This window comes from Rhinatrema bivittatum, chromosome 2 (genome assembly GCF_901001135.1).
Source record: "Rhinatrema bivittatum chromosome 2, aRhiBiv1.1, whole genome shotgun sequence".
In the NCBI taxonomy this organism is placed as follows: domain Eukaryota; kingdom Metazoa; phylum Chordata; class Amphibia; order Gymnophiona; family Rhinatrematidae; genus Rhinatrema; species Rhinatrema bivittatum.
Window position 1 is genome coordinate 725,573,236 of NC_042616.1, and position 14,786 is coordinate 725,588,021.

A 14,786-nucleotide genomic window follows, 5' to 3' on the forward strand; every position below is an offset into this window, starting at 1 on the left:
CAAACATGATAGTCAGCAAAAATATATGACCTGAAACCTGTTTGCTGACTAATTTCTGTGAACATAAGTAGACTGACAGTGATCACATTGTTTCATTACTGATGTATAAGTAACTACTAATAAACATTGCCTGAGGAAGGCATCTTAATAGTCACAAAAGCTTGCATCTTTAAACATTCATTAGTTTTAAAAAGTATTCTCTGCTCATCTATTTTAGTTTTAATTAATTTTCCTAATAGTTATGTTATGTGAAGCATCAAGTTAAATATGTTGGTTAGATAGTTGGTTTTTGTTTTTTTTTTTGCCAGCAAAGAAAAAATATAGAGAAGTCACATTATAGTGGAACAGTATTTTGGCAATTTGTCAAAGGTTTATGTATCACAGATGGTATGCAATTACCCAATGCACACTTTTGTGACTGAAGGTTTCTCTTCCTACCTATACCCTTGTGGGCCATCTCCCTGGGATGCTTTATAAACTCAGTATTAGCCATCATGCTGATGTATAAATGGCATCTTCCCATCACAAACATGCTTCAGTGGGTGGAAAGGGCAGGGAGTTTGGCATAAAATGTGCAGGTACCACAAAATTCCTTCGCCTGCTTCAAGCAGACCAGACACCAGAAGTCATGCATGGGTGCTTTTCTATGTCAGGTTTCATGTTCTGACGTTCACTGCCACTATCAGGCTATGAAATCAGTTGGGTTATGGTTGAGAGAAAGATATAGCCCTAATAAAGAGGCCTCTCTTAGTACTCTGCAGTGGTATTCTGATTCACATATAGTTTAAAAACATGATTTAACTATATTCATGTAAATCTCCAGAGCTTGAGAATGCAGAGCAGAAAGCCTTCAGTGATTTGACCTTAGCCCTCCCCTGTTGGCATTCAAGAAGTCCTAGTGTGCACTTTGGCTCATACTTTAAGCCTTCCTGATAAGAGAGCCACTCAGATGCTCTTGGCATGACCTACAAAATCAGTTATGATGTCATAAATTGCACTACACGCCCAATGAACTACTGGGATACCAATCTGTGCAGTATCGTTTGACATATACTTTTGAACATGGCTTCAACCAGGAGGATTAAAATGTACCTAATTAATTATAATAATGTGTTAAAAGTAAAATATTTTATTTGCTGTCGATTGGATGGTAATGCTTGCCATATTGACTTTTGAAACTTTATACAGCACAGATTAGTTATAATTTCCTGTAGCATCTTTGTAAACAAATTGCCATTCATATATGGTCTAAACAGAATGCATTATGCTTGTTCTCACTTGTTGATTCTCACTGTATATCTGTGAATGGAAGGATATCTATAGCAAATTAGTTTTGTGTCTCAAATTAAAGCACTCATCTTCTCTCTCATGATTTCTGAGGCCAACATTCAGCCACAGTCTGACTGCACAAATGAGCCAGATATGCAATGGCACAACCAGACCACTGAATATACTCTATCATCTAGCTAGCCAATTAAGTTTAGCCAGCTAACCATAGGATAGCTAAATAGCTGTCCTACACTTAACTGGTTAACTAAGCTAGATAACACTGAGTATTGGCGTTTATCCAGCTAACTGCTTGATTTACTAAGGCTTTTCTCCCATTCTGTGTCTATGGGAAAATACCTTGATGAATCAGGCCCTAAACTAGATGAATAAGTGGTTCCACCCTGGAATGTCCCTGTCCAGCCCCCTCACCTAGCTGGCTAACATTTTAATCAGATACAAAGTTAGTTGGCTAAATGGCAGCTGCTGACAGTCAGAACTTGACTGGCTAAATGGTGCTATATATTGGTCCCACAGTGTTTAAGAAACTATTATCAGGTCAGCTCAGTGGTAACTACTGCATATTACCATGTAAGAGAACAGGGTTTGATTCCTGACCCAGGCTTCTGTTCTGCAGGCCAGCATTCGTAGTTCCTGGTTGGGGAGAGAATCTCAGCCATCACTCAATGGCACCACCTAATGACTTAGGATTCATATTAGATTCTGAAGGAAGCTACCTTTTGTAGTCTTTGGCCAATGGTTGGGCTGAGTTGAGGGCGAGGACACACATAATGGAGTAAAATGTTGGGCAATTGCCCAATTAGAACCAGTTCCAGTTAAGCTGGATGCATAAGGGAGTTGATGGTACCCTCGCAAGAAAATCTTTCTAATTTATAGACCTTTGAATGTTGGAGGGGAGTGTGAGTGGCTATCAGAATTTGAGCTGAAGCCATTACCAGCAACTTGCAAGCAGAAAGACAGTGATTCAAAACACCTTGTTGCCTTCCCACCCCTGAAGAAGCCATCGAAACACGAATCGTGTCTGGTTGGGCTGGTGTTATTTCACAGTATCAAACTGTCAAGATAAGTTTTAATTCATTCTGCCTTCTGCATAACTTTGATTGCTTTAAAATAGGTGGTTACCGATGATTATAAATTATGGTGTAGCATAGTCGCAAAAAGCTCTTTTAAAGACATGCCAAGCAGTATATAATATACTGCACACCTGACTTTGAGGCATTTCAAATGAAGCCCGAGTATATTATATGAGGTATCCACAACATTATTATCCAGCTCCTGCTAGTGGGTGTTTTTTCTATAGTATTTAATGCATTATACACCACTGTACCACAGTTTTTTCACTCAGTATATAACATACTAAACATATGCATTCATATAGCTATAAAGTTTTATACACACACACATGACCCCCTAAAAAGTCAGATTTCTGTGACATACAGATTGTTCCAAGCAGTATGTTTGTTGCAAACCAGTATGTTCTTAAAGTAAATTTTCAAAGTCAATTCATTATTTCTCTGTAATTTTTGTAAAATAAAATTAAAAACTGAAAAATGCTGCTTGTATAAGTATCAACCCCTGTGCTGTGGAAGCTCCAAGTTTACACAGATGGAAGATATTGGCCTCTACCTGTGAATCATTAAAAAAAAATCAAAAAAAAAAATCAGGTTTTCTGGATGAAAGACCCTCTAATTGCAGTACCATTGGTCAGACTGGGAATCTGAAGGAAAGCTCAAACTATGAAAATGAAGACCAAAGAGCATTCTAAGGAAATTAAAGGTACAGCTTTAGACATGCATAAGATAGGAAAAGGCTATCCCAAGTGCTTGGATATCCCACTGAACACTGTTGGTCAATTGTGAGGAAAATGAAGTGGCATCATACCAACCAGACACTGCCTAGACAAGGCCATCATCTCAGCATCTGAGCAAGAAAGAGACTTGTGAGGGAAGCCACAGAGGCCAACAATCCCTTTGAAGGAGCTACAGAGTTCAGTGGCTGAGACTGGAGTGGAGGTGCACCAGTCAACCATATGAAGAGCTCTTAATACAACTGGCCTGCATGGGAGGGTGGCTAGAAAGAAGCCATTACTGAAGAAAAAACAAAGTATGCCTGGAGTTTGCCAGAAAGCATTAGAGTGACTCACCTAAAATGTGGAATAAGGTTTTGAGGTCAGATGAAACAAAAATGGAGCTTTTTGGCTAAAATTCAAAATGCTATGTGTGGCACAAACCTAACCCTGCCCATTTCTCAGCAAACACCATCCCAACAGTAAAGTATGGGGGTGGCAGCATCATGTTGTGGAGATGCTTTTCCTCAGCGGTGACTGGGCAGATAGTTAAAATTGAAGGATGGATGGTTGGTGCAACATACCAGGGAGATATTGCAAGACAACCTGCTTCAGTCTGCTAAAACACTAAAACTTGAAATCAGGTTCACATTTCAGCAGGACAATGATCCCAAGCACAAGGCCAAAGCAACACAGGAGTAGTTCAACAACAAAAATGTGAATGTTCTACAATGGCCAAGTCAAAGTCCCGATCTCAGTCCAATCGAGAATCTGTGGCACTGTTTGAAAATTGTAGTCCATAAGTGTCATCCAACCAATCTGAACAACCTGGAGCAAAAATTACTCCCAAACAATGTGCAAAGCTGGTAGAAACTTACCCTAACAGACTTAAAGCTGTTATTGCAGCAAAAGGTGGTTCTAGCAAGTACTAGCCTGAAGGGCGTGAATACTTATGCAAGGAGCATTTTCCAGTTTATTTTATCTTACAAAAATGCAGAAAAATAATGAATTGTGACTCTGAAAATGTACTTTAAGAGCATACTAGTTTGCAATCTGTGTATTATTTGTCATCTATACAAATCCGCTGACATAATAGATGCATGAATATATATATGCATGTAAGTATGTGTGTGTATTTAAAATAAAGTAGATTCAGGAATAAGCTTTGCAGCAACAATATGTATAAGAATAATCTTGGATTTCTAAACTTCTAATACAGTCTTTTATTTTATTATATATACATGTAAAGTGTTCTTTCTGAGGATCAAGACAGTTACCTATGCAGTGTCACCTTGTTCAGAAAAGTAGTGGAAGAATTTCAATGCAAAGCCAGGGAAAACAAGTAAGATCCTATTATTCTTGATGGACATTCTTGGGATAGTAGGACATCTGACAACTTGCATCTTTACAAAGCCTTCAAAATGCAGCAGCCAGAATACTAACCAACACTCGGAAAACTGACCACAGCCTCCCGCATCCTTTATAAAAATCTCTCTATCATACATAAAACCATTCAAAACAGCAACATACATTGGTTTCACAACTCCTTCCGCCTCCAATCGCCCCCCCCAGAACAGCATATAAAGGCACCCTACACATTCCCTCCCCCATGACCTATCGCCTGACATCCACAAAAGAGCGAGCCTTCTCTATCGCAGGACCCACCCTCTGGAACTCCATGCCGCCAGACCTTCGTCTCGAGCCGTGCACCCAAAATTTTAAAAAAAAAGCTAAAAACTTGGCTTTTTAAACAAGCATTCCCAGATTAAACTTTTGCGCCCTCAGCAATTACTCCGTTGCGTGCAACTTCCCCTACCTCACCACTTTCCCTCCCTTTCTCATCCCTCCCCTAATATACCTCCCCCTCTCCATCTCACACCCAGTGCACTCCCTTTTTCTTCCTAGTGCTTCGCCCTTGATCTCTCCATGCCGTGTCTCCTCCTCCACCCCAGACCCCCTCTGCCCCCCATACCAGCAAGATATCTGTCACCGCCACTTGTAATTTATAGCTGCAATGCTCGTTCCACCCTATCTTCCCCGCTGCCACTTGTAATTTATAGTTGCAATGCTTGCTCCTCCCTTTTTCTCCTCCTGCCCTCCCCCATACCAGCAAAACTTCTGCTGCTGCTACTTGTAAATAATTGTTGCATTGTTCTTGTTCTAAGCTCCTCTTCTTCCCACCCAAGTTGTACTTCTCCCTGTTCAATGTACTTTTGTTGCCAGTTATATGTAAACCGATATGATGTTTCCACGAATATCAGTATATAAAAACGTTAAATAATAATAATAAAAACAATTTCATTCTAACTGCAGATTTGTTGTTCGTGATTTCCAATATAATGAAGAAGAGATGAAAGCAGATAAGGAGGAGATAAACAGGCTCTCTACTGACAAGAAAAAGCAGTTTGTATGTAAACACTAGTTTCTTTTTTTATTAATGTTTTTTGCAGGATAATTATCTTATTCCATGACCCATCCTCTGCTCTGAAAATGGAAGTCATTGCATTTTGTCTCACCTGCTCTCTGTCATCTTGCTGGCAAAAGAAGTGAAGCCCTGTAGGAGATGGGGGAGAAATCATGATCATCCCACCACTTAGCTCTCTTTACTGCTTCACATTTGGTTCACAGTTGCTGTTTACTTGTATCCGGTGTTACCGTTTATATTCAATTGCTCTCAGTTTTAGTACTCCAAAACCACATTTATTCCCAGGTTTGTTTTATGTCCGCCCACAATATACTTGAATACAGTACCTTGTAACTTATTAGCAATAGTATCTGGTGCAGGTGTATGGTAAACTTTGTTCTTTGTGTGCAAGTTTGGATGCATACACTTTATTTCTAAGGTTTGCAAGCAAAAATACACCAAGAAGCATTGTAGGTAAACTTGCTAGTTACTCCAAAAGTGAAGAACATAAGATTTGTCATACTGAGTCAGACTAAAAGGTCCATCAAGCCCAGTATCCTGTTTCCAAAAGTGGCCAAGTGAGGCCACAAGTACCTGGCAGGATCCCAAGGGGTAGATAAGATTCCAAGCTGCTTATCCCAAGAATAAGCAGTGGATTTCTGCAAGTCTCCCTTAATAATTGTTAATGGACTTTTCCTGTAGGAACTAGTTCAAACCTTTTTTAAATGCAGCTACACTAATAGATTTCACCACATCATCTGGCAACAAATTCTGGAGCTGAATTATGCATTGAATAAATAAAAAATTCTCTTAATAGTTTTAAATGTATTATTTAGTAACTTTGTTTATCCCTGTGTCTTTGTACTTTAAGAGTGAACAACTGATTAACATTTACTCGTTCCATTCCATTTATTTTGTAGATCTCTACCATAATTCCCCTCAGCTGATTCTTCTTCGAGATGAAGAGCCTTTCATCATAAAATTGTTCCATCCCCTTTATCATTTTGGTTGCTCTTCTCTATACCATGTTACTTTGGCCACTGTCAGATAGTATGCAGGACTTGATGGACCATTGGTCTGCCCCCAGTATGGCGCTTAACTATTTGTGATCTACCGGAGAATGGCGTGGGACTTTTTCCATGAGGTTTTATCCTGGCTATAAATTTTAAAATGGCAAAATGCCCAGGAAAACGGGTGTAACCAGGTCATTATTTTAACTATCCTTAAAAAGTTAAAATATAAAATGCCCTCTTTAATAAAACCTATTTTTAATTTGCTATTTTTGGAAATAATAGAACATTCCACTTATATAAAAGGTAACCAGCTGTTACTTTGTATCAAAAATGGCTAAATACACGTTTATAGTACCTAAACAGAAAGTTGACAAAAGTATGATTATCTGTGAACCTATAGGAATGTTGCCGATTAGAGGTAAATTACTTCATGCAGATGCTAGTCATTGGTTAATTATTAAAAATAACATTTTAGGCTCAGAAAACGAGGAACAACTCCTCTTAATTGTAGTAAAAAAATAAATAAATAAAAATTGTTGCCTCATAATATGTAGTGAATTTACTGCATGGATTCTGCTTTGCAGGGTAATCAGAATGATTTACTATATCAAACTCTTTTGTGGGTAAATGTTTTGTTACTTCAATTAGGAGAGGGATAATATTTTCAGGTCAATTATACAGACTGCTTGTTTAACTTTCAGATGTTAATGGAATTGCTAAATAGACTGACACTGTTTTTATTCCTTTAGGGACCTCTGGTTCGATGGCTGAAAGTGAATTTCAGTGAAGCTTTCATTGCATGGATTCATGTCAAAGCATTAAGAGTTTTTGTTGAGTCTGTTCTAAGGTAAGGTGAAGTAGGAACTTGAAGGTAACTGTTTTACTGTGAAAGAAACAAATTTTAATTCCTCCTAGACAGAGATGGATGAAGCAACCCATCCTGGTATATCTTATGTAGAAGAGGAAATGTGGTGCAGTGTGGGGAAAAATCAAGAACTGCAGTGTGATAGCTAGTTTATTACCACAATGGGTCTCAGAAAATACTTGGAATTAACACCATGCTTGATTCTCTTATCTGCTTGTACTGAACACACTGTTTTTCATTTTGGAACCTTCAGATCTAGAGAGACACATTTCTAAGTCTCAGAGCTACAAAAAGCAGCTTGTGCCAGTTCTGCACTTACATATCTTGGTGGGGTATGTACGTATGTTAGAAGAATAAACATCTACACTGTTTCCTGGATAAACATGACTAGAAATTATCTCTGGCTGCTGCTGCTTAGCAGCAATCCAGCATGTTGGCATGAAGAGTTAAAGCTGATTTATGGAAAGGCTAGTCCACAGACTGGTGGTTAGTGCTGTACATGCGCAAGATCTACGTTTGGTTCCAGGCTTGTTTTTGAGGTGGACAAACGAGCATTGCTCTCTTGGCAAGCCATACTGAGCATTCAGAATGAGCATGGGAAGACAGTTGTGATGGGAGCCGCATCCCGCTTTTAGCCAACACATGGCCTTTGCCTAGAGAAGCTACTAGTTGGTGCATGAGCTGATGGGTGTGAAGAGCGGCCTGCAAGATTCCTAGCCACTGCACAACTATGATGACCACTGACCAGGCTCAAGGTGCATGCTTCCAGGCTTTTGGAGGAACCCATGTTCTGTGGCCCCTGGCCAAAGATGGTGGTTGTAATGGTTAGGCTAGCCAGGTGAGGGATAGTGCTTTGAGGTGGGTGTTCCTTTCTTTTGGGTCGGAGCATGTATGAGGGTATTGTTTGGCTTGTCCATTAACTCTATTTTTACTCTGATTGAAGAATGGCATGCATTAAGAATTGTAAACAAGGTTTTTTTGGGGCGAAGGGGGTTTGTCTCAGCAGTTTTCCCCTGCACCTTTTGTGCTTCCAGTTCAACCAGAACCAGGTCTGGGATCTAGCACCATCAGCCTTAATTTGTAAGCAAGTGATAAGTAAATTAAAAAAAAAAAAAAAGTACAATTGCTACACCCTGTGCAACAGTTTTATAGCTGCCAATATGGGAAAGACATTCAGCATAGAAAGACTGTATCCCTGCTTTTCTGTTTTTTTGTGTTAATATCTTTTTATTGAATTTGCAAGAGTTTAGTAATATACAATTTTAACAAAATAACTGGTCTGGGAGGATGTTACCACCATATGTATCAAACCCAATTCAATCTCCATATTAGGAATGCAGCAACATTGATTTCCAAATCACTTGCATTCACTATAGCCCACTTTATAAACTGCTGTAACTTTTTATTGTGTATGTAGAGGTAGGGTACAGCGGTTTATTAATAAGTGGGCTATAGTGAATGCAAATAATTTGGAGAGCACTAGATGTATAGCACAGTTTATCTATACATCATCTTAGTATCTGCAATCAACATACACTAAAACTTCAATCCCAATTTCTCCACTTGAATCCTCCCAGAGCAAACAATGAACTCTAAAATTACCCTAGAACAAATATTTGGCCCCATGAGTTGCATTCAGAAGACCAGCAATACGAATCTATTTAATATTTTCTTTCTACAACCTTCTTTTCCCACAAAAGATCTTACTTCCTCCATTAGCTCTAAAAATGGTGAACTAATACTGGGTATTGAAAATGTCCTTGAAAAATCTAAACCCCTCCCACTTTGCCGCCACTCAGCCACTTTCCAGCCTCACCAGAGATATTTCTGCATTTTTTCCTTCCCTACCCTGAAAACATTTATCTCTTCATTTCATCTTATTCACGCTTCTTACCTAGCATACTGTATACATGAATCGTTTCTCACAGTCGCATCCCTTAGTTGGTTTCACACCCTTCTCAGTAGCAAACATATAAACAAGTATTGCAGTGTTTCCCAAGCAATGTGCTGTCAGGACCTGATTTAGATGTGCCATGCTGAGGTCCAGAGCTGCACCTGCGCTCTGCTGTGGAACAACAGTGCTGGCTCCACATGCAGGAGTTTCTCTATGAGCACCCGTGTAGTTACGCATTTCTCTCCTTCCTAGCTGCAGCATGAACGACAGAGTGTGGGGATTAATAGGCAGCATGCAGGGCAGTGATAATCAGGCCCCACTGTGTGTAGCACACACAGAAACTCCTCCTTTTCCCTCTCCTGAGTATCCTCCTTTGAGTCTTTTCAGCCTCTGTCTTATCCCCAAGCTGAGTGAGACATGGAGAGCATGCACTTGGATATGTTGGGAAGAGCCATAGTGGAGAAACTGCAGCCACATGTGGCAGTCAAGGTAATTAACCGAACATCTAGAGAGAGCTTGAATCCAGGAGTGGAGAGGTCTGTTTACAGTGAGGAACACGGGGAATAGGATAGAAAGAAGGTGCCTATGCATAATAAACAGCTGAAAGTAGAGGAGGAGCAGGAGCATCTCCTCCGATGAGAAGCTAGGATTGGTGGGTAATGGTCCAATGTTAAAAACCAGCTAAGAGAAATAAATAGCAGCAGCAGGAGAGAGGGATCTCCAAGGCAAGACTTCTGTATGCACAATAATGAGGCCAAAATGTGGCTGAAGCCCAAGCAAGTGTTACTGAAAAATGTGTTGCAGCTGTGGATAAAATACAAATGCATCTTGGACTTATTCCTCTTGTGCCAGGGGCAACATGGAGAAAGCAGAAAGTGGGGCCTGATTATCACTAACGACCAAAGGAACAAAGCAAGTAATAGCTGTATATATGCATGTATGTTTTTCCCATAGGCGCCAGCTCTGTGGGTCCTTTCGCACCCCAAATGTTTCCTGCGCTCCTGGAGATTGGGAGCTGAGAGCTCCATGCTATTGGGGAGGGTAGTAGGGATGTGCATCATTTTTTTGACGGATGAAAATATCGTATGATATTTTCTAATCCGTCATGTATTGGGGGTCCCCGAAAATGATAGGAAAACCCCATGAAATTTTCGTGCGGTCCAGTGGGGGTCCTTGGAGCAATCTCCCACTCTCGGGCCGTCGGCTGCCACTAATCAAAATGGCGCCGATGGCCCTCTGCCCTTACCATGTGACAGGGGCTATCAGTGCCATTGGCTGGCCCCTATCACATGGTAGGAGCAATGGATGGCCTGCCCAATAATATAATGCATTTGGCATTAAAATGATCAAACATTTTGAAACAAATTTTCTAGAACTTCATAGAAATGTTTTTTGTTCATTACCAGTCATAGGGCCATATTTCCCCATAAACACAAATAGGGAAAATGTTTAATACATTTGACCCATAGTATTCCTATAGCTTTAAATTCTGCTGTAAATTCTCATCAATTTTATTGACTTACTCTAAACACATTCCCCCATCTTTTATTTTACAAGTCTTTACTGTTTTGAAAACAAATACTGGTTCTGTAATCAGCCTACAGTTTACAATTATATTCAGGCAATGTCAATTTCAGCTTCATTTTCATTGATGAGCGGAGCTAATTACAAATGTATTAAGTTAGTCTAACAGAAAAGTATTGCCTACACTTTTTGTTGACCTTTACTTCTGAGAACTGAATAGAAATTTTCATGATCATACATGATGTATGGCCTGATGCATATATCAACTACAGACATAAGTAAAAAGGAGAACAGTGGTTATGATGAAAGGCTAGTTAAATCAGGGATAGAAAAGATGGCTTGATGGGCAGATAAGAAATGAAGTAATAGAAGGATGACAGAATATAAAACCCATGTAGCATGCCCAGTTTACTTCCTGTTTCATTGGAGAGACTGCAGTTGATTTTCAATTTTCCCTTCACTAATACATGACTTAAGAATCCTTTCATTATCTCATACTTTTAAATTGTTTCTTTTTCTCCATCACCTCAGCTTAGGAGGCTGTTACATGCATCTACCACCCTTCAGGCCGATTCAGGAAAAGGTGTGGGAGAGCCCGGCGCACTGTGTTGAGCACCCACTCCCGACGTCTACCCAGGCACCTCTCCTGGGCGCGCGATTCTGTATTCAAATGAGGTGTCACGCTAATAAGGAGGCGCTAGGGACAGTAACGTGTCCCTAGCGCCTCCTTATTAATGGTAGAGGCAGCTGTCAGTGGGTCCGACAACCAAAGCTCAATTTTACCAGGCGTCTGGTTTCGAACCCACTGACAGCAATGGGTTAGGAAAACGGACACTGGCAAAATTGAGTGTCCATTTTTCTAACCCGCTCACCGGTGGGTTAGATTTTTTTTTTTTAATTTAAATTTTAGGTTCCTCCGACTTAATATTACTATGATATTAAGTCGGAGGGTGTACGGAAAAGCAGTTTTTTCTGCTTTTCTGTACACTTCTCCCGGTTGTTTCAAACTTTATGCCTGCACTTGGGCAGGCGTTAATTTCTGAGAATAAAATGTGCGGCTTGGCCATGCATTTTACTTTCAGTATCCCAGGTGACTGACTAATAGCCTCATCAATATGCATTTGCATGTGATGAATGTGTTGTTGACCAGCTCCCCCGAGGGGAGGAGTTGGCAATCTGTTACTTCTCCTGTTAAGGAGTTAGCAATCTGTTAATGATCAGCTCCTCCAGAAGGGAGGAGTTAGCAATCTGATCAATGCTGTACCCCGAAGGGGAGGAGCTGGCAATTTATAATACTCCGTAGGCAGAGTTATCATTCTGTAGTGGGTTGGCTCCCCACAGAGTATCAGTCTGTACAATACAACTCTTGCAGTGTGGGGAAGAGCACCCAATGTAAGTTGGTGAATCCTTGGGCCGATGGCAGATGACAACGCCCCCAGGAGGATATCCTGAGAGGGACCACCGGCTAGGCTGGACTATGGAGACAGACACAGATAGTTCTTTATTTAGACGGGTAGTAGAACCACCAGAGGTGGCAGTAGTGAACTGATGTGCCCGGCAGGGCTGAAGTCCCTCAGATTCTGGAACTGCTATCTCCAGGTTTGCTGAGCTGTAGAGAGACTCATAGATAGTGAGTAGACAGGGTATGCTGGATACATAACCAGAAGTAGATGATACACTCACAATTGTAGATATATTGGTAATGGCTCCTATGCAACAGAGAGTCTTCAGTATATTCAGGATCAGGAGCCTTTAGGCGAGTACTGGTTCCTAAATGCAATCTGGAATAAGAACTCACAATATCCGTGTATGCGATGGCTTCTGAAATAGAAGAGAGTCTTTGGAGGGTTTTAGGAACATGGGCCCTCGTGGAGCGAGTACCGGTTCCTATCTGCAATAGAACTCACAGTGTTCACGTCTGCGATCGCTTCCAGGCAATAGGGAGTCTTCTGAGCATTCAGGGATGTAGGCCCTCGAGGAGCGAGTACCGGATCCTGTCTTAGAATCTGAAATCAAGAAGAGAGAGCGGAGCCCCCGAGGACCGGGTACCCCTTGGTAAGTTTGTGGAGGCAGAACAGCAGAGAGAGAATTCCCCTTACTAACTCGATTTGTAGTTGCAAACAAAGACCTTTTAAGTTGGAAGCGAATGACGTCACTACTGGGGGGATGCCCCCGATGTTCGCACCCTTGCCGGTACAAACTCTGGAGCGTGCGCGCCCTTACATCATCAGGAACATGGCGGATCCGCAGCGTCGGGCCAGCCCGGGGACTCCGGGAAGAAGCAACGAGGAGAAGCCGCGGCAGCATCTGTCTGTCAGACGCGAAGGGCGTCGCCACAGAGATAGAGAGGATGGAGTGAGGGCGAAAACAGGCACGAACGCAACAGAACGCTATTAGTTTTGAGGGGGTTGGCCGCACATTTTCAAGGCGCTATTACCCCTTACAGTATAAGGGATAAAAGGAGCACGTCAAAAATGCGCGTCCAAATGGGTGTTAAACGGTGCACTCGGTCAAGCACACCGTACTATATTGGCCTGTTTCTGTGAAAGCATACTGGCTAATATTAAAATGAGTGCACATATATGTGCGTGTTGGTGCGCAAGCAGAGATATACTTGAATTTTAAATCATGCTCATGTATGATATAAAATACACCTACTTGCATGTAAGTATGCTCCTAATTTTAAGAGGTTACTTGAGCAACCTTACTTTGTGTATTTTTCATAGGACTTTGCTGGATTTAATGCGCGTATGTAAGCGGCTTTCAAAACATGCTCACGCGACAGACTTTCCCAGTTTTCCAATTAGTCCACCAATTTGCCCAATCTCAGGGCAATCTTGCATGCCCCCCCAGTTGGCCTGGACCCCTCACCCTGTCGTGTAAGCCCAAAAACGTGAGGTCTGCAGACTTGCTGTTCATCAGGAGCAGCAGTAAAGTTACGCGGCTAACAAGCCACTGCGTGCTGAGGCCTCCAGTTTTAAAATATGGAGTTACGTGCATATCAGTTGTCCCCGCCCCTTTTCTGCACCCTTATTTTTTGCACACGTCCTTACACGTGTAAATGGCAGCTTTTAAAATCCGCATTGCTCATCTGCAGCCCACATACGCGCATAAATGGGCATTTTAGCACGAGCAATACTTTTAAACTTGACCCCATATTTTCTAATGTTAATCCAATCCCCTTTGAGCCTAATGGTTTGTAAGGGATATGAAGCAAGGTTGGGCATGAGTAAAGGAATTTATCCCAGGACAAGCAGGATGCTAGTCCTCACATATGGGTGACGTCATCCACGGAGCCCTTAAGCGGGAAAAACTTCTGGCAAGTTTCTAGAAGTTTTAACTGGCTGCCTGAGGCTACTGAGCATGCCCGGCATGCCATGATATTCCCTGCCACAGGGGTCTCACTCCAGTCTTCTTTTTTCCGCGCTGCTAGCTGCATCGCGGTTTCCAGGAGCCCCGTGAGTTACCTCACAACGACTAACTTTAATTCTCAACTTTTTACCCTTTACGGGTCTCGCTCGGTTTGTCACCGGCTGGTGACAAACTTCATACTCTTTTTTGACAAAAAAGAATCCGAATTCATCGACGGATGTCGACGGAGAAAACCTCCGGATTCAAAAAATGTCCGGCCTGCAACCGGACTATGTCCATCACCGACCCGCACGTGGAGTGCGTCCGTTGTTTGGGAGGAGACCACGACATCGCTTCTTGTGCCCAATGTCAAGAAATGACGGCGAAAGGTAGGAAGCTTCGCCATGAAAGAATGGCTCAGATTTTTCAAATCAGAGCACCGACATCGCCGTCGACCTCGACTAGATCTTCCCCGATAGGCGTATCGAAGAAGATACTTCTAAAGAAAGTCCAACAAGGTTCGGGAGATGCTTCCTCGCCAACCCCGTCATCGTCCAGATCCGTTTCTGAGATCCGTCCCAAACATAACACCGGAGACATCATGCGATTCCTCCGTTGCCATCGCCGGAAGAACCAAAGGCTAAACAGCGGAAGTTGTCATC

The 14,786-nt window shown here is 41.7% G+C and overlaps 1 protein-coding gene across 3 annotated transcripts in view; it reads left to right on the forward strand.

Annotated features, from left to right (window-relative positions):
* Positions 1–14,786, forward strand: part of ATP6V1C1 (ATPase H+ transporting V1 subunit C1) — a 163,582-nt gene that overhangs the window by 126,818 nt on the left and 21,978 nt on the right. For all 3 annotated transcript variants that reach the window (XM_029591850.1, XM_029591851.1, XM_029591849.1), the window contains 3 exons: positions 4,323–4,415; positions 5,387–5,480; positions 7,240–7,337. In XM_029591850.1, coding sequence (XP_029447710.1) covers positions 4,323–4,415; positions 5,387–5,480; positions 7,240–7,337 — 285 coding nt within the window. The remainder of the gene's footprint in view (positions 1–4,322; positions 4,416–5,386; positions 5,481–7,239; positions 7,338–14,786) is intronic.